Raw genomic sequence first — 26636 nt, forward strand, 5'->3', positions numbered from 1 at the left:
TAGAGACCGGTTAGAGACCGGTTAGAGACCAGTTAGAGATGAGTTAGAGACCGGTTAGAGATGAGTTAGAGATGAGTTAGAGACCGGTTAAAGATGGGTTAGAGACCGGTTAGAGACCGGTTAGAGATGAGTTAGAGACCGGTTAGAGATGAGTTAGAGATGGGTTAGAGACTGGTTAGAGATGAGTTAGAGACCGGTTAGAGACCGGTTAGAGATGAGCCTCCCTAACCCGATCAGGGGGAGATGGAAGAGGCCAGCAGGTCCAGTCTGACCAGGTGGGCTAACAGGGAGGATCTCAGGAGGTCCTGATGGAAGAAGACCCAGCGTCAAGAAACACTATCTAACCCCAAGGCACTCCTAGAAACACTATCTAACCCCAAGGCACTCCTAGAAACACTATCTAACCCCAAGGCACTCCTAGAAACACTATCTATCCCAAGGCACTCCTAGAAACACTATCTAACCCCAAGGCACTCCTAGAAACACTATCTAACCCCAAGGCACTCCTAGAAACACTATCTAACCCCAAGGCACTCCTCTAGAAACACTATCTAACCCCAAGGCACTCCTAGAAACACTATCTAACCCCAAGGCACTCCTCTAGAAACACTATCTAACCCCAAGGCACTCCTAGAAACACTATCTAACCCCAAGGCACTCCTCTAGAAACACTATCTAACCCCAAGGCACTCCTCTAGAAACACTATCTAACCCCAAGATACTCCTAGAAACACTATATAACCCCAAGACACTCCTAGAAACACTATCTAACCCCAAGACACTCCTAGAAACACTATCTAACCGGCCATACATATAGAGATAGATCGATCCTATTCCTACTTGTTGATGGAGACTCTTCTTCAGGGCTTTCAGGTGAACTTTGATTCTCTTTGTTAGTTTGGTGACGGAGGAGGAGGACGAGGACGAACTCAGCAAATTAACCTACACACACACAATGATATTTTGACATATTAGTCTCTGTATCAGTGGTCGGCCATATTGTTGTCGTCACAACTGTCTGGTTGTGTTATTGATTGTTGCTAGGCAAACTGTTAAGTGTTGTGTAGTTTATACGTGTGTGTCTATGTGGCTCTAGTTTCTAGTGTGTCGGTGAGTTACGTTGCGTTTGTATTACATACACACTGGTGTAGTTCAGTCTTCTGCCTGTGGAGGTCGCTGTTGAGGCGGTCGATGCGCGGCTGTGAGCTGCTGCTGATGTTTGAACTCCAGGCGACGGATACGTTCAGCAAGGCGCCAAACGTCTCTGACAGTAACACCACCTTCTGCCCCGCCTGTGGAAATACTACTGTTAATACTGCTACAGTACTATCAGAACCTGCTATTGTAATACCTGCTAATGAAATACTACTGTTAATACTGCTACAGTACACTATCAGAACCTTCTAATGTAATGCCTGCTAATGAAATACTGTGTACTGAACAGTACTGCTGCGATACGAAATACTACTGTTAATGCTGACATACTAATATTGATCATATTTATACTATTATTATTAATAATAATAATAGTTACAATATTAATAATAATATTGAAGATAATACGTGACGTACCGTGAGGTGGCCGGCCTGGTCGTACTGCCGCTGTGGGAACAATGGGAGAGAGACCTCCAGGCCTGATGTACTGTTACCCTGGAGAGAGAGAGAGAGAGAGAGAGAGAGAGAGAGAGAGAGAGAGAGAGAGAGAGAGAGAGAGAGAGAGAGAGAGAGAGAGAGAGAGAGAGAGAGAGAGAGAGAGAGAGAGAGAGAGAGAGAGAGGGAGAGAGAGAGAGAGAGAGAGAGAGAGAGAGAGAGAGAGAGAGAGAGAGAGAGAGAGAGAGAGAGAGAGAGAGAGAGAGAGAGAGAGAGAGAGAGAGAGAGAGAGAGAGAGAGAGCGATAGAGAGAGAGAGAGCGAGAGAGAGAGAGAGAGAGAGAGAGAGAGAGAGAGAGAGAGAGAGAGAGAGAGAGAGAGAGAGAGAGAGAGGGGGGGGGGGAGAGAGAGATAAGAGAGAGAGAGAGAGAGAGAGAGAGAGAGAGAGAGAGAGAGAGAGAGAGAGAGATAGTGAGGGACATATGATGCAAAGAGAGAGAAACCTAGATGTGCATCTGTGCGTGTGTGTGTGTGTATGTGTGTCAGGTGTGTGTGTGTGTGTGTGTATGTGTGTCAGGTGTGTGTGTGTGTGTGTGTGTGTGTGTGTGTGTGTGTGTGTGTGTGTGTGTGTGTGTGTGTGTGCGCGTGCGTATACTGTGTGTCAGGTGTGTATGTGTTACCAGGGTCTTCAGGGTGCTCATGCTTCGGTTGCTCCACATGTGGAACATGCTCTCAGAGTGCGTGCTTTCCTTCTTCAGCCAAGAGCACAAGGGCTCCGCCCTCACCGATGACGTCATCATCGTCATCGTCATCATCATCATCATCATCATCATCATGCAAGAAACAATGTGCTGAGGTAGAGAGTGAGATAGATCAGGGTGAGATAGATCAAAGTGAGGTAGATCAGGGTGAGATAGATCAGGGTGAGGTAGATCAGAGTGAGGTAGATCAGAGTGAGGTAGATCAGAGTGAGGTAGATCAGAGTGAGGTAGATCAGAGTGAGGTAGAGAGTGAGGTAGATCAGGGTGAGGTAGATCAGAGTGAGGTAGATCAGGGTGAGGTAGATCAGAGTGAGGTAGATCAGAGTGAGGTAGATCAGAGTGAGGTAGATCAGAGTGAGGTAGATCAGGGTGAGGTAGATCAGGGTGAGCTAGATCAGAGTGAGGTAGATCAGAGTGAGGTAGAGAGTGAGGTAGATCAGAGTGAGGTAGATCAGAGTGAGGTAGATCAGGGTGAGGTAGAGAGTGAGGTAGATCAGGGTGAGGTAGATCAGGGTGAGCTGAAGACCTCCTGCTGCTTGTCTCTTCTGCTCCGTGTCCCTCTCTTAAATACTCCCAGAGGGCCGCTGTAGTGGCCTGCCTGAGTGCTGGGGCAGGTGATGAACAGACAGGTGAGGGCGGGGAACCCCCGGCCGCTTTTCATACCCGGCCGCTGTGGTGTGACCCCCAGCCATCCTCACCGGGTTCCCACAGAAGGCAGGATGCATCTTCATCTGCATGAATGTGTGTGGGGGCACGTAACATTAACATGACATAACATTTATAACATGACACAACATTTATAATGGATATTTAGAATAACATTTATAATTCATGTATAACATGTTATAGACGTGTTGTACATGTGTAACATGTATGACATTACATTTATACGTTAACATGTATAAATAACATGTGTAAGTAACCAGCTGTTAATATGTAGGTCAGGGACTGGGCAGGGTCGTCCTGTAGAGTTTACAATGCTTCGGAGCGTGTTGTGAATCACGTTGAAGCCGATTAGGAATCATAGGATAATAAAGAATGAGTAATTATGATATTGATTCCTCCAATGTGAATTAGGCGTAGTAGCCTGATAATAATATCCATTATGTTCATGATGGTTGAGGTTTTGTGATTCGTTCTGCTTCATGTCGTTGGCTGACGTCAGGGAGGTCACATGGGTGACCTGATGTTTTGAGGCCGGCCAGCTTTCACTTTCCCTTTCAGTCTGGTAGAGCGTGCGGTTCTTCACTTTCATTACTTCACCCTTTGAATGAGTCCTGTTTGTATTAGTTTCTAATGCATTGCCTGGGAAGCCTCTGATGTATAATAGAGGATCGGAGGGGATGGAGGGAGTTCAGTGAATGGAATCAAAATCAATCACATATCTCAAGGAAACAAATGTTTTATATGATAAATATGTGTTATTATATTAATGTCCTATTTTAAGTTATTATATATATATAGATATATATGTAACCTATTTCCTAGTAACGCCATTAGTTGCACGTCATCGGCGCGGGAACTTTTGTTTACCCAACTAGCGGAGCGTTATGTCGATACACTTTATATCTATCTATAAATATAATATATTTATATTATCTATCAATTAGACTACAAACTTTACTTCTCAGGTAAGACTTTTTCTTAACTTTACCATCGATGAACACTACGGACTACTACTAACTAGTACCAACTCCTGTATGAACCATGCAATGACTGACTACCACTAACTAGTACTAGCCTACCATGGTATTATCATCCCCTGTATCCTCCATGTAACCATGACTAGCTCCCACTAACTAGTACTATTATATTACTACCATCCCCTGTGGACCACCAACGACTAACTAATACAATCTTATTCAATATGAAAGTAAAATCAGATTCAATAAATAAACCAAATAAATATATTTTAGTTATAAATGTTGCCACTGTTATAATGTTAATAAATGAAATATAAGAGAAGCAGAAGTCTTCACAGTCACACACATCACTGAAGGTTTACTGCTTCTATGGTGGAGGGTCATCATCATCTTCGGATTGGTCCTGGGTTCCTCCAATCAGAACAGTGACCCTGAATATATCAAAAATACAAGAGAAATTAATTAGCATATACATTAAGAGTTTAAGTAACCGGGCATTAAGAAAGATGGGTAAAAGGTTTAAACTAAACAAATATTTGTATGAATACATCCATCACATAATGATGTAAGCTTTAATCATTCTAATCTCATTTTAAATGTACATGCATACTATAAATATCAACACAGTGCACAATATACATATGTCTATGTATATATGTATGCGTTTGTGGTTGATATATCTCCTTGCTCCATTAAGGTCTTTCTATAGATATTTCTATGCATACAGGTTTCTTTATCATGCGTAGATTGCTATGTCCATAAGTAGGGGGGGGGGGGGGACTAATCGATTCTCCAATGCATCGCGATTCTCGCTAGAACGACTCTGTCTCGATGCAGATAAATTAATAATCGTAATTTTTGGTTTGTTTAATAATAATAATAATAATTTTAAAATTATTGAATTTATCTTCAGTGTGTATTGGCCAATTTGATTTGTCTTGACACGATTGCGAATCAGCCTACGCATAGCATGACCGCAAACTCAAAGCCAGACACAAAACTCCTTCTAATTCAAGAGCAGCTTTTCCTTTAATGACATAGAAAAGAAAGATTAGAAATAAAATAAAACTGAAACCTATTATTTGCAGGCTTCCACATTGTATTATAATGCAAGCTGCATTGATTATTTCATTGTTCATAGAAAGTCATATTTGTGACAAAAGCTTTCTCTTATGAAATATTAGATAAGTGAATTAATCTGTTGATGTCTTTAATGATCATCACAAAAGTAGGAAGTGATCAGCAAACTCTGAGTAGCAAACCCAGATGTATAATACATATATTTTTGAAAATCACGCATGGAAATGTACATAAAAGTTGTTGCATCGAGATGCATCGATAATCGCTTCAGAATCGAATCGTTGACCTCATAATCGGAATCGAATCGAATCGTGAGGTGCCAAGAGATTCCCACCCCTAGTGTTCGCTTTAAAGTACAGGCTACGCTACATTCTGATTCTGCTCTGGACTAGAGATCCAGTGGTTAACCGGTTTCACTGTTAACCACGCTGTTGAAACGTAACGCTGAGGTCAGGCTTCGCTACACCGAGCGGTTCTGGTCTACCTCTGAGTGACATCCGAGCATTCTGTTGAAACGAAACGAAAATACAATAGAATCTCTTAAGAATGCTATATATGTAGATGTGTCTATATTTATGTCTATATTTATGTATATATATATATATATATATATATATATATACATATATATGTGTATGTATGTATGTATGTATGTGTATATATATATATATATATATATATATATATATATATATATATGTGTGTGTATGTATGTATGTATGTGTATATATATATATATATATATATATATATATATATATGTGTATGTATGTATGTATGTATGTATGTATGTATGTATGTATGTATGTATGTATGTATATGTATGTGTAATATATATATATATATATATATATATTGGTGTGTGTGTGTGTGTGGTGGATATATCTTCCTGCTAAAACAAAGTCTTTAAAGTCTTTAGATCACAGAGTCTTTAGATTGATGTTTTTATGTATGTAAAATATATATTTCTACACATGTTTCTATAAATATATAGATGCGTGTGTGTGGGTTCCAGGTGTAGGTGATGGAGGAGTAGGTGATGGAGGTGGACATTATAGAGTTCAAAGCGCCGACGGAAAGCAACAAAGCTCTCTTCATATGGGACCTCCAGGCCGGCTACAGCCACGCCTACATCTATGTGAGCTAACCCCTAACCCTAACCCTACATCTATGAGTTGACCCCTGACCCTAACTCTAACCCTGACCCTGACTACCCTAACCATAACGGTTCTAGGAGAGGGTGTTCTCTGCGTTCTCCTCCTTCGGACCCCTCTTCCTGGTCAAGGTGCTCCCCAACTCTCCCTCTGTGTCTCCTGGCTTCTACTCGCTGGTGAAGTTCTACTGCTCCAGACACGCCCTGCAGGCCCAGAGATCTACTGATGGAACCCTCCTGTTCCAGAGCACTCCTGTCAAGGTACACACTCCTCTACACACTCTGTCTCTCCCTCTCTCTCGGTATCTCTCGCTCACTGTCTGTCTGTCTGTCTGTCTGTCTGTCTGTCTGTCTGTCTGTCTGTCTGTCTGTCTGTCTGTCTGTCTGTCTGACTCTGTATCTCTCTCTCTCTCTCTCTCTCTCTCTCTCTCTCTCTCTCTCTCTCTCTCTCTCTCTTGCATGGTTAACTCTGCCGTAGGTGTTGGAACCGTTAGGATAAATACGTTTGCTAAATGCCACAAGTGAAAATGTGTGCATCTATAAGTGTGTGTGTATATTTAAGTCTTTGTGTATACAGCTGCTTATATGAATGTGTGTACAGAGAATTGTCATGTGTAGACACACATGTGTATATAATTGTGTTACGTTTTAGGTAAGACTCAGTACCCGACAGGCTCCCTTCCTCCAATTTGACAACCACTCCCGCTGCCTGGAACTGGCCAATCACTGCCTGGGCTTCAACGGCTGGTCCACACGCATCATTAATGTACGATTTTGCTTTCATTGCTAGTTAGCTAAAAACAACCGAGTAATATCTGTACTCAATGCTGATCGATAGTTATTTAAATGTTATCAATAAAATCGCATCCTAAAACCTACGTGTTAAAAAAACGTAAATGCTGGCAAGCCCTAAACTCTCTTTGGGTACAAGAATCGTACAATTTACACTCCTAAACCCCTCCCTCTCGCCATAAACCCCTCCCACTCACCCTAAACCCTTCCTACTCGCCGTAAACTCGCTTTAAATGAATAATAATTGCATGGTTTCAGCTGAAAGTGTTGCCTTCTGATTCTCTGGAAGAGAGGCAGGGCCATGAGGCCAGTGGGAGGAGCCAGGAGGTAAGTGGGAGGAGCCCGAAGGTCAGTGGGAGGAGCAAGACGACGCTGCGCTACAGGTGTTTACTGGAGCTGTCGTTTCCCCAACACAACGTTTCATCAAGAGAAGTGGCCGTCATAGAGGAGACCTTCTCCCTGTCTGGTACACACCTACATATTACACACCTGGTACACACCTGATACACATAGTACACCCCTGGTACACGCATTGTACACATAGTACACACTTATATATAGTAGTCACCTGGTGCACATATAGTACACACCTGGTACACACATATTAAACAACTTGTACACACCTGTTACACACCTGCAGCTGGTTGCACCAGCAGAACGTAAGGTCCCACTTATGCCGCTTTTCCACCGCACATGTAGCTCGACTCGACACGACACGACACGACTCGACACGGTAGCAGCGCGGGTCCTTTTCCACCGCAAATAGTACCTCCGGGACGTGGGCGGGGTCGGCTGCGTGAAAGGGCCGTGACGTATTTTTCTACGCGACGCAAACAACACCTACGTAACCCACACATGGACAGAACCCACATAACAACAATGGAGAACATCGATGCGATGGTATTCGTGTTCATATTATTAGCTGGCATGTTGAAGAAGTGGAATATGTTGGCTGCGGCGCTGCTATGGCTGTTACCAGCATGGTTGCCATGTCGCTCTCGTGACTTCGTCACACTCTCTGGCCAATCAGTGGCCGGCCGTCTGCCGACGTCACCTTTTAGCATCGGCTCAGCCGCTTGGAACCTAGAGCGAGGCGGTACTAGAAAAAGCAGCCACTTCAGGTACCAGATACCATGTTTTCGCGGTGGAAACGCAAAAAATGCGAGCTGAGTCGAGTCGTGTCGAGCTGGTACCATGCAGTGGAAAAGCGGCATTAGGCTACGTTGAACGTAAATCACCCAAACGTTCGACTTTACACTCTACTAAAAAAATAGCAGTTGCACCAAGCAGATAGTTTCAACGTAACACTAAGTTATAACTTATCTTTTACACCTCCCCTCTAGCTGGTATAATTTCCATGCTAACGATAAAGAACCGTTAAAAGAAAAAAACGTAAAAAGATTTCAACACTAACGCAGGGTAAAGATGGCTATTCGTTTTGAGCAATGGGAAGAAGAGTTTCAACGCGGTTTGCGCCGGGAACGGATTGTCCGTGACCGTATCGATCCATTTCTTTATTATGATGATGTTGAATTATGTGCGCGATTTCGGTTTTGCCGGGCGGAATATTATATTTATTTATTTATTATAAAATCCGCCATCATCTTAACCTCACGCCTATACCGTCCAAGCAAATTTTAGAGAATAAATGACTGAAACTGTTTTGTTTGCCCTCTCATTTGGGTGCTAACGCGTCTTCACTCGGATAAGGTGGAAGTTTGCCGGTATTTCCTGTTTACTTTGTTACCTGTCAATGATTGGCTTGAAATTATCTAAACGTCATTAAATGCGACACTGGTACTATTTATGCACTACTAGTAACGTTCAACCAAAATTTAGAACACCTTTAGTTTGACACTAGCTACGTCGAGCGTAGTGTTAAGGCGGAATTTACACCCAAACTTATGATCGGCTTTACGTTCTGCTGGTGTAACTGACTGCTGGTCCACATAGTATACACCTGGTACACATAGTACACACCTGGTACACATAGTACACACCTGGTACACATAGTACACACCTGGTACACATAGTACACACCTGGTACAAATTGTACACACCTGGTGGATACCTGGTACACGCCTGGTACAAACCCGGTACACACCCTAAATGTAACTCTGTGTGTGTGTGTGTGTGTGTGTGTGTGTGTGTGTGTGTGTGTGTGTGTGTGTGTGTGTGTGTGTGTGTGTGTGTGTGTGTGTGTGTGTGTGTGTGTGTGTGTGTGTGTGTGTGTGCGCATATAAACACACAAAGAATATGTTATTGTGTGTCTAGCAGGTGAATGAGTTATTGTGTGTCTAGCAGGTGAATGAGTTATTGTGTGTCCTGTAGGTGAATCAGTTATTGTGTGTCTAGCAGGTGAATGAGTTATTGTGTGTCCTGTAGGTGAATGAGTTATTGTGTTTCATGCAGGTGAATGAGTTACTTAGTGTCTTGCAGGTGAATCAGCTATAGCACTTATTCACATTTATTTATATGCACAGTTATTATTAAAGTCCCTTAGGAATTGGTTTGAATAAGTTTAAATAAACGACAGGGAAGATATTTAAATAAACTACAACTTTATTAAAGTATCAAAAGCAGATCATAGAGGAACGATTCTTGTATTCAATACAAAACAACATGAATGTATTTTAAATATATAAATATAACCACAGAAAATCTGATTATTGCATCATAATAATAAAAAACAAATGTGTGTAATGACTCTAGTAATAATATACATGTTACGGGCAATGAAGACATTTGAAGGATCAGGGAGAGATGGGTCAGAGACCGGTTAGAGACCGGTTAGAGACCGGTTAGAGACCGGTTAGAGACCGGTTAGAGATGAGTTAGAGACCGGTTAGAGACCGGTTAGAGATGAGTCTCCCTAACCCGATCAGGGGGAGATGGAAGAGGCCAGCAGGTCCAGTCTGACCAGGTGGGCTAACAGGGAGGATCTCAGGAGGTCCTGATGGAAGAAGACCCAGCGTCAAGAAACACTATCTAACCCCAAGGCACTCCTAGAAACACTATCTAACCCCAAGGCACTCCTCTAGAAACACTATCTAACCCCAAGGCACTCCTCTAGAAACACTATCTAACCCCAAGGCACTCCTAGAAACACTATCTAACCCCAAGGCACTCCTAGAACCACTATCTAACCCCAAGGCACTCCTAGAAACACTATCTAACCCCAAGGCACTCCTCTAGAACCACTATCTAACCCCAACATAACTTCTCTCAATACACTATCTATATATGCATATATACAGATAGATAGATAGATAGTTAGACAGACAGACAGACAGACAGACAGACAGACAGACAGACAGATAGACAGACAGACAGACAGACAGACAGACAGACAGACAGACAGATAGATAGATAGATCAAGGCCTGTGATTAACATACATATATGGAGATAGATCGATCCTATTCCTACTTGTTGATGGAGACTCTTCTTCAGGGCTTTCAGGTGAACTTTGATTCTCTTTGTCAGTTTGGTGACGGAGGAGGAGGACGAGGACGAACTCAGCAAATGAACCTACACACACACAATGATATTTTGACATATTAGTCTTTGTATCGGTGGTCGGCCATATTGTTGTCGTCACAGGTGTCTGGTTGTGTTATTGATTGTTGCTAGGCAAACTGTTAAGTGTTGTGTAGTTTATACGTGTGTGTCTATGTGGCTCTAGTGTCTAGTGTGTCGGTGGGTTACGTTGCGTTTGTATTACATACACACTGGTGTAGTTCAGTCTTCTGCCTGTGGAGGTCGCTGTTGAGGCGGTCGATGCGCGGCTGTGAGCTGCTGCTGATGTTTGAACTCCAGGCGACGGATACGTTCAGCAAGGCGCCAAACGTCTCTGACAGTAACACCACCTTCTGCCCCGCCTGTGGAAATACTACTGTTAATACTGCTACAGTACTATCAGAACCTGCAATTGTAATACCTGCTAATGAAATACTACTGTTAATACTGCTACAGTACACTATCAGAACCTTCTAATGTAATGCCTGCTAATGAAATACTGTGTACTGAACAGTACTGCTGCGATACGAAATACTACTGTTAATGCTGACATACTAATATTGATCATATTTATACTATTATTATTAATAATAATAATAGTTACAATATTAACTAGAACTGCAAGCAGTTATGCAGGGGTCCAAGAAGTGTGCATTTCGCCGGCACAACGCGACAAGAAATGTGCATTTCGCCGGCACAACGCGAAGCAAGTATTCGAAACCATACCGTGAACAACATGTGGATATAAAGGTTTTGACTGTGGGAGCTTCGGTGTGGGAGTTATAGCCTAAAACGCGTTTTTAGAACATTCCATTGGCCAAATAGGAGATAGACAATGTCGTCTTTTTTTGGCGCCGCCCTGTGGCGAAATTTTCCAAAGACAATTTTCCTTTGCCAAATAACTCCCGCCCATATTAATAATTGTTGGACATATTTTCTATATAGACTCGGGTTTGCCCCTTGATAGTTTCCCTTGAGTTTGAAGAACATTCCTTTGGCCAATTAGAAGATATACAATTTCCTCGTTTATTGCGCCCCCTAATGGCGAAATTTTCCGAAATTTTTATCGAACGTCATTAAGGTTAGCACCAACATGTGTGTACAATTTGGACTCGATCCGAAGTCTAATTTTGGATTTTTTTGGATTTTTAATTTTCCACGTCTATTTTAGCTCATAAACCAATATTCAAAACGCTACCGTTTTGTCGTCGAGGGTCGGATCCAAAAAGTGATCAATGCATCTTTGCGTGTGCGTCTGAAGATGCCGTGTGCAAAGTTTGGTGTCGATTGGTCAAGAAATGTGGGAGGAGTAGGGAAAAAACAGTTTTGCGTTTTTCGCGATTTTGCGATAAAAAATTCTAGACGCAAATGGGCGTGGCCTATGCCAAAAGATGCAGCAGACTCCAGTGAATATGTGCGTACAAGTTTTTGACTGTAGGAGGCTCGGTGTGGGAGTTATACCCGCAAACGCGTATTCCTTGGTATAGCGCCACCTAGTGACCGGCGTGGCTGGATTTTGTCGTCTGCGTACACATCACAGACCTGGATCTAGTCATGCAATTCGCGTGTCGGTACCATTTACGGTTTGGGGTGTGGGCCAACTTTTACGGAAGGAAGTATAATAACTAGAACTGCAAGCAGTTATGCAGGGGTCCAAGAAGTGTGCATTTCGCCGGCACAACGCGACAAGAAATGTGCATTTCGCCGGCACAACGCGAAGCAAGTATTCAAAACGCTACCCTGAACCTGTGGATATAAAGGTTTTGACTGTGGGAGCTTCGGTGTGGGAGTTATAGCCTAAAACTCGTTTTCAGAACATTCCATTGGCCAAATAGGAGATAGACAATGTCGTCGTTTTTTGGCGCCGCCCTGTGGCGACATTTTCCAAAGACAATTTTCCTTTGCCAAATAACTCCCGCCCACATTAATAATTCTTGGCCATATTTTCTATATAGACTCGGGTTTGCCCCTTGATGGTTCCCTTATAGTTTGAAGAACATTCCTCTGGCCAATTAGAAGATATACAATTTCCTCGTTTATTGCGCCCCCTAATGGCGAAAAATTCCGTTTTTTTTATTGAACGCCATTAAGGGTAACACCGACATGTGTCTAAAATTTGGGCTTGATCCGATGTCTAATTTTGGTATTTTTTGAATTTTTGCGTTTCGGCGTAAAACGTAGCTAATAAACCAATGTTCAAAACGCTACCGTTTCGTCGTCGAGGGTCGGATCAAAAAAGTGTTCGAGCTTTCTTTGCGTGTGCGTCTGAAGATGCCGTGTGCAAAGTTTGGTGTCGATTGGTCAAGAAATGTGGGAGGAGTAGGGAAAAAACTGTTTTGCTGTTTTCGCGATTTTGCGAAAAAAAATTATAGACGCAAATGGGCGTGGCCTATGCCAAAAGATGCAGCAGACTCCAGTGAATATGTGCGTACAAGTTTTTGACTTTGGGAGGTTCGGTGTGGGAGTTATAGCCCCAAACGCATCTTTCCTTGGTATAGCGCCACCTAGAGGCCGGCGTGTCTGAATTTGGTTATCTGAGTAGCGGTGCCGTACCTGGTTCTAGTCATGCAATTGGCGCGTGTGCACCATTTACGGTTTGGGCTGTGGTTCCATTTTCACGGGGAGGTAGTATAATAATAATAATAACTAGAACTGCAAGCAGTTATGCAGGGGTCCAAGAAGTGTGCATTTCGCCGGCACAACGCGACAAGAAATGTGCGTTTCGCCGGCACAAAGCGAGGCATGTGTTCAAAACGCTACCCTGAACCTGTGGATACAAAGGATTTGACTGTGGTAGGAGTAGCGAGAAGTCAGTGTAGCGATTTCGCTGCGAAATTTTGTAGAAGATATACAATTTCCTCATTTATTGCGCCCCCTAATGGCGAAATTTTCCGAAATTTTTATCGAACGACATTAAGGTTAGCACCAACATGTGTGTAAAATGTGGACTCGATCCGATGTCTAATTTTGGATTTCTTTGGATTTTTGATATTCCACGTCTAATTTAGCTAATAAACCAATATTCAAAACGCTACCGTTTCGTTATCGAAGGACGGATCAAAAAAGTGTTTGATGCATTCTTTGCGTGTGCGTCTGAAGATGTCGTGTGCAAAGTTTGGTGTCGATTGGTCAAGAAATGTGGGAGGAGTAGGGAAAAAACAGTTTTGCGGTTTTCGCGATTTTGCGAAAAAAAATTCTAGACGCAAATGGGCGTGGCCTATGCCAAAAGATGCAGCAGACTCCAGTGAATATGTGTGTACAAGGTTTTGAATGTGGGAGGTTCGGTGTGGGAGTTATAGCCCCAAACGCGTCTTTCCTTGGTATAGCGCCACCTAGTGGCCGGCGTGTCTGGATTTTGTTATCTGAGTAGCGGTGCCGGACCTGGATCAAGTCATGCAATTGGCGTGTCGGCACCATTTACGGTTTGGGCTGTGGTACCACATTTAGCGCAGGAATAATAATAAGAACTAGAACTGCAAGCAGTTATGCAGGGGTCCAAGAAGTGTGCATTTCGCCGGCACAACGCGACAAGAAATGTGCATTTCGCCGGCACAACGAGAAGCAAGTATTCAAAACGCTACCGTGAACAACATGTGGATATAAAGGTTTTGACTATGGGAGCTTCGGTGTGGGAGTTATAGCCTAAAACGCGTTTTCAGAACATTGGCCAAATGGGAGATAGACAATGTCGTCGTTTTTTTTGGCGCCGCCCTGTGGCGAAATTTTCCAAAGACAATTTTCCTTTGCCAAATAACTCCCGCCCACATTAATAATTCTTGGCCATATTTTCTACATAGACTCGGGTTTGCCCCTTGATGGTTTCCCTTGAGTTTGAAGAACATTCCTTTGGCCAATTAGAAGATATACAATTTCCTCGTTTATTGCGCCCCCTAATGGCGAAATTTTCCGAAATTTTTATCGAACGACAGTAAGGTTAGCACCAACATGTGTGTAAAATGTGGACTGTCTAATTTTGGATTTCTTTGGATTTTTGATATTCCACGTCTAATTTAGCTCATAAACCAATATTCAAAACGCTACCGTTTCGTTATCGAAGGACGGATCAAAAAAGTGTTTTCATGCATTCTTTGCGTGTGCGTATGAAGATGTCGTGTGCAAAGTTTGGTGTCGATTGGTCAAGAAATGTGGGAGGAGTAGGGAAAAAACAAATGGGCAACAAATGGGCAGTTATGCAGGGGTCCAAGAAGTGTGCATTTCGCCGGCACAACGCGACAAGAAATGTGCATTTCGCCGGCACAACGCGAAGCAAGTATTCAAAACGCTACCGTGAACAACATGTGGATATAAAGGTTTTGACTGTGGGAGCTTCGGTGTGGGAGTTATAGCCTAAAACGCGTTTTCAGAACATTCCATGGCCAAATAGGAGATAGACATTGTCGTCGTTTTTTGGCGCCGCCCTGTGGAGAAATTTTCCAAAGAGAATTATCCTTTGCCAAATAACTCCCGCCCACATTAATAATTCTTGGTCATATTTTCTATATAGACTCGGGTTTGCCCCTTGATGGTTTCCCTTGAGTTTGAAGAACATTCCTTTGGCCAATTAGAAGATATACAATTTCCTCGTTTATAGCGCCCCCTAATGGCGTAATTTTCCGAATTTTTATTCGAACGTCGTTAAGGGTGGCGCTAACATGTGTGTTAAATTTGGACTCGATCCGATGTGTAATTTTGGTTTTTTTTGGATTTTGGATTTTTCACGTCTAATTTAGCTAATAAACAAATATTAAAAACGATACCGTTTCGTCGTCAAAGGTCGCATCAAAAAAGTGTTTCATGCATTCTTTGCGTGTGCGTCTGAAGATGTCGTGTGCAAAGTTTTGTGTCGATTGGTCAAGAAATGTGGGAGGAGAAGGGAAAAAACAGTTTTGCGGTTTTCGTGATTTTGCGAAAAAAAATTATAGACGCAAATGGGCGTGGCCTATGCCAAAAGATGCAGCAGACTCCAGTGAAGCTGTGTGTACAAGGTTTTGAATGTGGGAGGTTCGGTGTGGGAGTTATAGCCCCAAACGCGTATTCCTTGGTATAGCGCCACCTAGTGACCGGCGTGTCTGGATTTTGTCGTCTGCGTAGTCCGAAGAGATCTGGATCTAGTCATGTAATTGGCGTGTGTGCACCATTTACGGTTTGGGCTGTGGTACCACTTTTAGGGGGGTAAGTATAATAATAATAGGAAGAAAAATCCTTACAAAAACAATAGGGATCCAACCTGTTGGCTTGGACCCCTAAAAATCCTTACAAAAACAATAGGGATCCAACCTGTTGGCTTGGACCCCTAACTAGAACTGCAAGCAGTTATGCAGGGGTCCAAGAAGTGTGCATTTCGCCGGCACAACGCGACAAGAAATGTGCGTTTCGCCGGCACAACGCGAAGCATGTGTTCAAAACGCTACCCTGAACCTGTGGATACAAAGGATTTGACTGTGGTAGGAGTAGCGAGAAGTCAGTGTAGCGTTTTCGCGGCAAAATTTTGTAGACGATATACAATCTCCTCGTTTATTGCGCCTCCTAATGACGAATTTTTCCGAATTTTTTATCGAACAACGTTAAGGTTAACACCAACATGTGTGTAAAATTTGGACTCGATCCGATGTCTAATTTTGGATTTCTTTGGATTTTTGATATTCCACGTCTAATTTAGCTAATAAACCAATATTCAAAACGCTACCGTTTCGTCGTCAAAGGTCGCATCAAAAAAGTGTTTCGTGCATTCTTTGCGTGTGCGTCTGAAGATGTCGTGTGCAAAGTTTGGTGTCGATTGGTCAAGAAATGTGGGAGGAGTAGGGAAAAAACAGTTTTGCGGTTTTCGCGATTTTGCGAAAAAAATTCTAGACGCAAATGGGCGTGGCCTATGCCAAAAGATGCAGCAGACTCCAGTGAATATGTGTGTACAAGGTTTTGAATGTGGGAGGTTCGGTGTGGGAGTTATAGCCCCAAACGCGTCTTTCCTTGGTATAGCGCCACCTAGTGGCCGGCGTGTCTGGATTTTGTTATCTGAGTAGCGGTGCCGGACCTGGATCAAGTCATGCAATTGGCGTGTCGGCACCATTTACGGTTTGGGCTGTGGTACCACATTTAGCGCAGGAATAATAATAAGAACTAGAACTGCAAGCAGTTATGCAGGGGTCCAAGAAGTGTGCATTTCGCCGGCACAACGCGACAAGAAATGTGCGTTTCGCCGGCACAACGCGAAGCATGTGTTCAAAACGCTACCCTGAACCTGTGGATACAAAGGATTTGACTGTGGTAGGAGTAGCGAGAAGTCTGTGTAGCGTATTCGCGGCGAAATTTTGTAGAAGATATACAATTTCCTTGTTTATTGCGCCCCCTAATGGCGAAATTTTCCGATTTTTTTATCGAACGACATAAATGTTAGCACCAACATGTGTGTAAAATTTGGACTCGATCCGATGTCTAATTTTGGATTTCTTTGGATTTTTGATATTCCACGTCTAATTTAGCTAATAAACCAATATTCAAAACGCTACCGTTTCGTCGTCAAAGGTCGCATCAAAAAAGTGTTTCGTGCATTCTTTGCGTGTGCGTCTGAAGATGTCGTGTGCAAAGTTTGGTGTCGATTGGTCAAGAAATGTGGGAGGAGTAGCGAAAAAACAGTTTTGCGGTTTTCGCGATTTAGCGAAAAATATTCCTAGACGCAAATGGGCGTGGCCTAGGCCAAAAGATGCAGCAGACTCCAGTGCATCTGTGTGTACAAGTTTTTGGACTCTGGGAGGTTCGGTGTGGGAGTTATAGCCGCAAACGCGTATTCCTTGGTATAGCGCCACCTAGTGGCCGGCGTGTCTGGATTTTGTTATCTGAGTAGCGGTGCCGATTCTGGATCTAGTCATGCAATTGGCGCGTGTGCACCATTTACGGTTTGGGCTGTGGTTCCACTTTCACCGCGGGAAGTATAATAACTAGAACTGCAAGCAGTTATGCAGGGGTCCAAGAAGTGTGCATTTCGCCGGCACAACGCGACAAGAAATGTGCGTTTCGCCGGCACAACGCGAAGCATGTGTTCAAAACGCTACCCTGAACCTGTGGATACAAAGGATTTGACTGTGGTAGGAGTAGCGAGAAGTCAGTGTAGCGTTTTCGCGGCGAAATTTTGTAGAAGATATACAATTTCCTCGTTTATTGCGCCCCCTAATGGCGAATTTGTCCGAATTTTTTATCGAACGACATTAAGGTTAACACCAACATGTGTGTCAAATTTGGACTCGATCCGATGTCTAATTTTGGATTTCTTTGGATTTTTGATATTCCACGTCTAATTTAGCTAATAAACCAATATTCAAAACGCTACCGTTTCGTTATCGAAGGACGGATCAAAAAAGTGTTTCGTGCTTTCTTTGCGTGTGCGTTTGAAGATGTCGTGTGCAATGTTTCGTGTCGATTGGTCAAGAAATGTGGGAGGAGTAGGGAAAAAACAGTTTTGGGGTTTTTAGCGATTTTGCGAAAAAAAATTGCAGACGCAAATGGGCGTGGCCTATGCCAAAAGATGCAGCAGACTCCAGTGAATATGTGTGTACAAGGTTTTGAATGTGGGAGGTTCGGTGTGGGAGTTATAGCCCCAAACGCGTCTTTTCTTGGTATAGCGCCACCTAGTGGCCGGCGTGTCTGGATTTTGTTATCTGAGTAGCGGTGCCGGACCTGGATCAAGTCATGCAATTGGCGTGTCGGCACCATTTACGGTTTGGGCTGTGGGCCCACTTTTAGCGCGGGAATAATAATAAAAAAAATCCTTACAAAAACAATAGGGATCCAACCTGTTGGCTTGGACCCCTAACTAGAACTGCAAGCAGTTATGCAGGGGTCCAAGAAGTGTGCACTTCGCCGGCACAACGCGACAAGAAATGTGCGTTTCGCCGGCACAACGTGAAGCATGTGTTCAAAACGCTACCCTGAACCTGTGGATATGAAGGTTTTGACTGTGGGAGCTTCGGTGTGGGAGTTATAGCCTAAAACGCGTTTTCAGAACATTGGCCAAATAGGAGATAGACAATGTCGTCGTTTTTTGGCGCCGCCCTGTGGCGAAATTTTCCAAGGACAATTTTCCTTTGCCAAATAACTCCCGCCCACATTAATAATTCTAGGCCATATTTTCTATATAGACTCGGGTTTGCCCCTTGATGGTTTCCCTTGAGTTTGAAGAACATTCCTTTGGCCAATTACAAGATATACAATTTCCTCGTTTATTGCGCCCCCTAATGGCGAAATTTTCCGAAATTTTTATCGAACGACATTAAGGTTAGCACCAACATGTGTGTAAAATTTGGACTCGATCCGATGTCTCATTTTGGATTTCTTTGGATTTTTGCCATTCCACGTCTAATTTAGCTAATAAACCAATATTCAAAACGCTACCGTTTCGTCGTCGAAGGTCGGATCAAAAAAGTGTTTCATGCATTCTTTGGGTGTGTGTCTGAAGATGTCATGTGCAAAGTTTGGTGTCGATTGGTCAAGAAATGTGGGAGGAGTAGGGAAAAAACAGTTTTGCGGTTTTCGCGATTTTGCGAAAAAAAATTCTAGACGCAAATGGGCGTGGCCTATGCCAAAAGATGCAGCAGACTCCACTGAATATGTGCGTACAAGTTTTTGACTGTGGGAGGTTCGGTGTGGGAGTTATAGCCCCAAACGCGTCTTTCCTTGGTATAGCGCCACCTAGTGGCCGGCGTGTCTGGATTTTGTCGTCTGCCTAGAACTCAGGGACCTGGATCTAGTCATGCAATTGGCGTGTCGTCACCATTTACGGTTTGGGCTGTGGGCCCACTTCTAGGGGGGAATAATAATAATAAAAAAAATCCTTACAAAAACAATAGGGATCCAACCTGTTGGCTTGGACCCCTAAAAATCCTTACAAAAACAATAGGGATCCAACCTGTTGGCTTGGACCCCTAAAAATCCTTACAAAAACAATAGGGATCCAACCTGTTGGCTTGGACCCCTAAAAATCCTTACAAAAACAATAGGGATCCAACCTGTTGGCTTGGACCCCTAATAACTAGAACTGCAAGCAGTTATGCAGGGGTCCAAGAAGTGTGCATTTCGCCGGCACAACGCGACAAGAAATGTGCGTTTCGCCGGCACAACGCGAAGCATGTGTTCAAAACGCTACCCTGAACCTGTGGATACAAAGGTTTTGACTGTGGGAGCTTCGGTGTGGGAGTTATAGCCTAAAACGCGTTTTCAGAACATTGGCCAAATAGGAGATAGACAATGTGGTGGTTTTTTGGCGCCGCCCTGTGGCGAAATTTTCCAAGGACAATTTTCCTTTGCCAAATAACTCCCGCCCACATTAATAATTCTTGGCCATATTTTCTATATAGACTCGGGGTTGCCCCTTGACGGTTTCCCTTGAGTTTTAAGAACATTCCTTTGGCCAATTAGAAGATATACAATTTCCTCGTTTATTGCGCCCCCTGAGGGCGTAATTTTCCGAATTTTTTATCGAACGCCGATAAGGTTAGCACCAACATGTGTGTAAAGTTTGGACTCGATCCGATGTCTAATTTTGGATTTCTTTGGATTTTTGATTTTCCACGTCTAATTTAGCTAACAAACCAATATTCAAAACGCTACCGTTTCATCGTCAAAGGTCGCATCTAAAAAGTGTCTCATGCATTCTTTGCGAGTGCGTCTGAAGGTGTCGTGTGCAAAGTTTGGTGTTGATCGGGCGAGAAATGTGGGAGGAGTAGCGAAAAAACAGTTTTACGGTTTTCGCGATTTTGCGATAAAAAATTCTAGACGCAAATGGGCGTGGCCTATGCCAAAAGATGCAGCAGACTCCAGTGAATATGTGGGAACAAGTTTTTGACTGTGGTAGGTTCGGTGTGGGAGTTATAGCCCCAAACGCGTTTTCCCTTGTTATAGCGCCACCTAGTGACCGGCGTGTCTGGATTTTGTCGTCTGCGTAGTCCGAAGAGATCTGGATCTAGTCATGCAATTCGCGTGTCGGCACCATTTACGGTTTGGGCTGTGGTCCCACTTTGAGGGAGGTAAGAATAACTAGAACTGCAAGCAGTTATGCAGGGGTCCAAGAAGTGTGCATTTCGCCGGCACAACGCGACAAGAAATGTGCGTTTCGCCGGCACAACGCGAAGCATGTGTTCAAAACGCTACCCTGAACCTGTGGATACAAAGGATTTGACTGTGGTAGGAGTAGCGAGAAGTCAGTGTAGCGTTTTCGCGGCGAAATTTTGTAGAAGATATACAATTTCCTCGTTTATTGCGCCCCCTAAAGGCGAATTTGTCCGAATTTTTTATCGAACGACATTAAGGTTAACACCAACATGTGGGTCAAATTTGGACTCGATCCGATGTCTAATTTTGGATTTCTTTGGATTTTTCATATTCCACGTCTAATTTAGCTAATAAACCAATATTCAAAACGCTACCGTTTCGTCGTCAAAGGTCGCATCAAAAAAGTGTTTCATGCATTCTTTGCATGTGCGTCTGAAGATGTCGTGTGCAAAGTTTGGTGTTGATCGGGCGAGAAATGTGGAAGGAGTAGGGAAAAAACAGTTTTGCGGTTTTCGCGATTTTGCGAAAAAAAATTATAGACGGAAATGGGCGTGGCCTATGCCAAAAGATCCAGCAGACTCCAGTGAATATGTGCGTACAAGTTTTTGACTGTGGGAGGTTCGGTGTGGGAGTTATAGCCCCAAACGCGTCTTTCCTTGGTATAGCGCCACCTAGTGGCCGGCGTGTCTGGATTTGGTAATCTGAGTAGCGGTGCCGGACCTAGTTCTAGTCATGTAATTGGCGCGTGTGCACCATTTACGGTTTGGGCTGTAGTCCCACAAGTACGGGGGGAAGTATAACTAGAACTGCAAGCAGTTATGCAGGGGTCCAAGAAGTGTGCATTTCGCCGGCACAACGCGACAAGAAATGTGCGTTTCGCCGGCAAAACGCGAAGCATGTGTTCAAAACGCTACCCTGAAGCTGTGGATACAAAGGATTTGACTGTGGTAGGAGTAGCAGGAGTCAGTGTAGCGTTTTCGCGGCAAAATTTTGTAGAAGATATACAATTTCCTCGTTTATTGCGCCCCCTAATGGCGAAATTTTCCGAAATTTTTATCGACCGACATTAAGGTTAGCACCAACATGTGTGTAAAATGTGGACTCGATCCGATGTCTAATTTTGGATTTCTTTGGATTTTTGATATTCCACGTCTAATTTAGCTAATAAACCAATATTCAAAACAATACTGTTTCGTTATCGAAGGACGGATCAAAAAAGTGTTTCATGCATTCTTTGCGTGTGCGTCAGAAGATGTCGTGCGCAAAGTTTGGTGTCGATTGGTCAAGAAATGTGGGAGGAGTAGGGAAAAAACAGTTTTGCGGTTTTCGCGATTTTGCGAAAAAAAATTCTAGACGCAAATGGGCGTGGCCTAGGCCAAAAGATGCAGCAGACTCCAGTGAATATGTGTGTACAAGGTTTTAAATGTGGGAGGTTCGGTGTGGGAGTTATAGCCCCAAACGCGTCTTTCCTTGGTATAGCGCCACCTAGTGGCCGGCGTGTCTGTATTTTGTTATCTGAGTAGCGGTGCCGGACCTGGATCAAGTCATGCAATTGGCGTGTCGGCACCATTTACGGTTTGGGCTGTGGTACCACATTTAGCGCAGGAATAATAATAAGAAAAATCCTTACAAAAACAATAGGGATCCAACCTGTTGGCTTGGACCCCTAATAATAATAATAGGAACTAGAACTGCAAGCAGTTATGCAGGGGTCCAAGAAGTGTGCATTTCGCCGGCACAACGCGACAAGAAATGTGCATTTCGCCGGCACAACGCGAAGCATGTGTTCAAAACGCTACCCTGAACCTGTGGATACAAAGGATTTGACTGTGGTAGGAGTAGCGAGAAGTCAGTGTAGCGTTTTCGAGGCAAAATTTTGTAGAAGATATACAATTTCCTCGTTTATGGCGCCCCCTAATGGCGAAATTTTCCGAAATTTTTATCGTACGACATTAAGGTTAGCACCAACATGTGTGTAAAACTTGGAGTCGATCCGATGTGTAATTTTGGATTTTTTTGGATTTTGGATTTTCCACGTCTAATTTAGCTAATAAACCAATATTCAAAACGCTACCGTTTCGTCGTCGAAGGACGGATCAAAAAAGTGTTTCGTGCATTCTTTGCGTGTGCGTCTGAAGATATCGTGTGCAAAGTTTGGTGTCGATTGGTCAAGAAATGTGGGAAGAGTAGGGAAAAAACTGTTTTGCGGTTTTTGCGATTTTGCGAAAAAAAATTATAGACGCAAATGGGCGTGGCCTATGCCAAAAGATGCAGCAGACTCCAGTGAATCTGTGTGTACAAGGTTTTGAATGTGGGAGGTTCGGTGTGGGAGTTATAGCCTCAAACGCGTATTCCCTGGTATAGCGCCACCTAGTGGCCGGCGTGTCTGGATTTGGTTATCTGAGTAGCGGTGCCGTACCTGGATCTAGTCATGCAATTGGCGCGTGTGCAGCATTTACGGTTTGGTCTGTAGTCCCACAAGTACGGGGGGAAGAATAACTAGAACTGCAAGCAGTTATGCAGGGGTCCAAGAAGTGTGCATTTCGCCGGCACAACGCGACAAGAAATGTGCGTTTCGCCGGCACAACGCGAAGCATGTGTTCAAAACGCTACCCTGAACCTGTGGATACAAAGGATTTGACTGTGGTAGGAGTAGTGAGAAGTCAGTGTGGCGTTTTCGCGGCGAAATTGTGTAGAAGATATACAATTTCCTCGTTTATTGCGCCCCCTAATGGCGAAATTTTCCGATTTTTTTATCGAACGACATAAATGTTAGCACCAACATGTGTGTAAAATTTGGACTCGATCCGATGTCTAATTTTGGATTTCTTTGGATTTTTGATATTCCACGTCTAATTTAGCTAATTAACCAATATTCAAAACGCTACCGTTTCGTCGTCGAGGGTCGGATCAAAAAAGTGTTCCATGCATTCTTTGCGTGTGCGTCTTAAGATGTCGTGTGCAAAGTTTGGTGTCGATTGGTCAAGAAATGTGGGAGGAGTAGGGAAAAAACAGTTTTGCGGTTTTCGCGATTTTGCGAAAAATATTCCTAGACGCAAATGGGCGTGGCATAGGCCAAAAGATGCAGCAGACTCCAGTGCATCTGTGTGTACAAGTTTTTGGACTCTGAGAGGTTCGGTGTGGGAGTTATAGCCCCAAACGCGTATTCCTTGGTATAGCGCCACCTAGGGACCGGCGTGTCTGGATTTTGTCGTCTGCGTAGTCCGAAGAGATCTGGATCTAGTCATGCAATTGGCGTGTCGGCACCATTTACGGTTTGGGCTGTAGTACCACTTTTAGGGAGGTAAGAATAATAGGAATAATCCTTACAAAAACAATAGGGATCCAACCTGTTGGCTTGGACCCCTAACTAGAACTGCAAGCAGTTATGCAGGGGTCCAAGAAGTGTGCATTTCGCCGGCACAACGCGACAAGAAATGTGCGTTTCGCCGGCACAAAGCGAAGCATGTGTTCAAAACGCTACCCTGAACCTGTGGATACAAAGGATTTGACTGTGGTAGGAGTAGCGAGAAGTCAGTGTAGCGTTTTCGCGGCGAAATTTTGTAGAAGATATACAATTTCCTCGTTTATTGCGCCCCCTAATGGCGAAATTTTCCGAAATTTTTATCGAACGACATTAAGGTTAGCACCAACATGTGTGTAAAATGTGGACTCGATCCGATGTCTAATTTTGGATTTCTTTGGATTTTTGATATTCCACGTCTAATTTAGCTAATAAACCAATATTCAAAACGCTACCGTTTCGTCGTCGAAGGACGGATCAAAAAAGTGTTTCATGCATTCTTTGCGTGTGCGTCTGACGATGTTGTGTGCAAAGTTTGGTGTTGATCGGGCGAGAAATGTGGGAGGAGTAGCGAAAAAACAGTTTTACGGTTTTCGCGATTTTGCGAAAAAAAATTCTAGACGCAAATGGGCGTGGCCTAGGCCAAAAGATGCAGCAGACTCCAGTGCATCTGTGTGTACAAGTTTTTTAATGTGGGAGTTTCGGTGTGGGAGTTATAGCCCCAAACGCGTATTCCTTGGTATAGCGCCACCTAGTGGCCGGCGTGTCTGGTTTTTGTCGTCTGCCGTCACCTCACGGACCTGGATCTAGTCATGTAATTGGCGTGCGTGCACCATTTACGGTTTGGGCTGTAGTACCACTTTTAGCTGCTGGAATAATAAGAAAAATCCTTACAAAAACAATAGGGATCCAACCTGTTGGCTTGGACCCCTAACTAGAACTGCAAGCAGTTATGCAGGGGTCCAAGAAGTGTGCATTTCGCCGGCACAACGCGACAAGAAATGTGCGTTTCGCCGGCACAACGCGAAGCATGTGTTGAAAACGCTACCCTGAACCTGTGGATACAATGGATTTGACTGTGGTAGGAGTAGCGAGAAGTCAGTGTAGCGTTTTCGCGGCGAAATTTTGCAGACGATATACAATTTCCTCGTTTATTGCGCCCCCTAATGGCGAATTTTTCCGATTTTTTTATCGAACGACGTTAAGGTTAACACCAACATGTGTGTAAAATTTGGACTCGATCCGATGTCTAATTTTGGATTTCTTTGGATTTTTGATATTCCACGTCTAATTTAGCTAATAAACCAATATTCAAAACGCTACCGTTTCGTCGTCAAAGGTCGCATCAAAAAAGTGTTTCGTGCATTCTTTGCGTGTGCGTCTGAAGATGTCGTGTGCAAAGTTTGGTGTCGATTGGTCAAGAAATGTGGGAGGAGTAGGGAAAAAACTGTTTTGCGGTTTTCGCAATTTTGCGAAAAAAAATTCTAGACGCAAATGGGCGTGGCCTAAGCTAAAAGATGCAGCAGACTCCAGTGCATCTGTGTGTACAAGTTTTTGGACTCTGGGAGGTTCGGTGTGGGAGTTATAGCCCAAAACGCATATTCCTTGGTATAGCGCCACCTAGTGGCCGGCATGTCTGGATTTTGTCGTCTGCGTAGTGTTCACGGACCTGGATCTAGTGATGCAATTGGCGCGTGTGCACCATTTACGGTTTGGGCTGTGGTACCACTTCTAGATGGGAAGTATAATAAAAATCCTTACAAAAACAATAGGGATCCAACCTGTTGGCTTGGACCCCTAACTAGAACTGCAAGCAGTTATGCAGGGGTCCAAGAAGTGTGCATTTCGCCGGCACAACGCGACAAGAAATGTGCGTTTCGCCGGCACAACGCGAAGCATGTGTTCAAAACGCTACCCTGAACCTGTGGATACAAAGGATTTGACTGTGGTAGGAGTAGCGAGAAGTCAGTGTAGCGTTTTCGCGGCGAAATTTTGCAGACGATATACAATTTCCTCGTTTATTGCGCCCCCTAATGGCGAATTTTTCCGAATTTTTTATCGAACGACGTTAAGGTTAACACCAACATGTGTGTAAAATTTGGACTCGACCCGATGTCTAATTTTGGATTTCTTTGGATTTTTGATATTCCACGTCTAATTTAACTAATAAACCAATATTCAAAACGCTACCGTTTCGTCGTCAAAGGTCGCATCAAAAAAGTGTTTCGTGCATTCTTTGCGTGTGCGTCTGAAGATGTCGTGTGCAAAGTTTGGTGTTGATTGGTCGAGAAATGTGGAAGGAGTAGCGAAAAAACAGTTTTGCGGTTTTCGCGATTTAGCAAAAAATATTCCTAGACGCAAATGGGCGTGGCCTATGCCAAAAGATGCAGCAGACTCCAGTGCATCTGAGTGTACAAGTTTTTGGACTCTGGGAGGTTCGGTGTGGGAGTTATAGCCACAAACGCGTATTCCTTGGTATAGCGCCACCTAGTGGCCGGCGTGTCTGGATTTTGTTATCTGAGTAGCGGTGCCGATTCTGGATGTAGTCATGCAATTGGCGCGTGTGCACCATTTACGGTTTGGGCTGTGGTTCCACTTTCAAGGCGTGAAGAATAATAAAAATCCTTACAAAAACAATAGGGATCCAACCTGTTGGCTTGGACCCCTAATAAAAATCCTTACAAAAACAATAGGGATCCAACCTGTTGGCTTGGACCCCTAATAAAAATCCTTACAAAAACAATAGGGATCCAACC

At 43.7% G+C, this 26636-nt stretch overlaps 1 protein-coding gene across 1 annotated transcript; it reads left to right on the plus strand.

The window, feature by feature from the left end:
- The first annotated feature begins 6088 nt into the window (after positions 1–6088).
- LOC115532451 (RAD52 motif-containing protein 1-like) lies at positions 6089–9411 on the plus strand. The gene is made up of 5 exons (XM_030342238.1): positions 6089–6211; positions 6308–6487; positions 6879–6992; positions 7277–7484; positions 9404–9411. The coding sequence occupies exons 1-5, from the start codon at positions 6113–6115 to the stop codon at positions 9409–9411; spliced, it is 609 nt and encodes a 202-aa protein (XP_030198098.1). The 5' UTR covers positions 6089–6112.
- Positions 9412–26636: the final 17225 nt, after the last annotated feature.

This window comes from Gadus morhua, chromosome 2 (genome assembly GCF_902167405.1).
Source record: "Gadus morhua chromosome 2, gadMor3.0, whole genome shotgun sequence".
Classification (NCBI taxonomy): domain Eukaryota; kingdom Metazoa; phylum Chordata; class Actinopteri; order Gadiformes; family Gadidae; genus Gadus; species Gadus morhua.

Bases quoted from the DNA above. Each gene is read 5' to 3' on its own strand.
- LOC115532451 (XM_030342238.1), top strand. From the start codon at position 6,113: ATGGAGGTGGACATTATAGAGTTCAAAGCGCCGACGGAAAGCAACAAA. The intron at 6,212-6,307 runs GTGAGCTAACCC...TAACGGTTCTAG, and splicing joins ACAGCCACGCCTACATCTAT to GAGAGGGTGTTCTCTGCGTT. The intron at 6,488-6,878 runs GTACACACTCCT...GTTACGTTTTAG, and splicing joins TCCAGAGCACTCCTGTCAAG to GTAAGACTCAGTACCCGACA.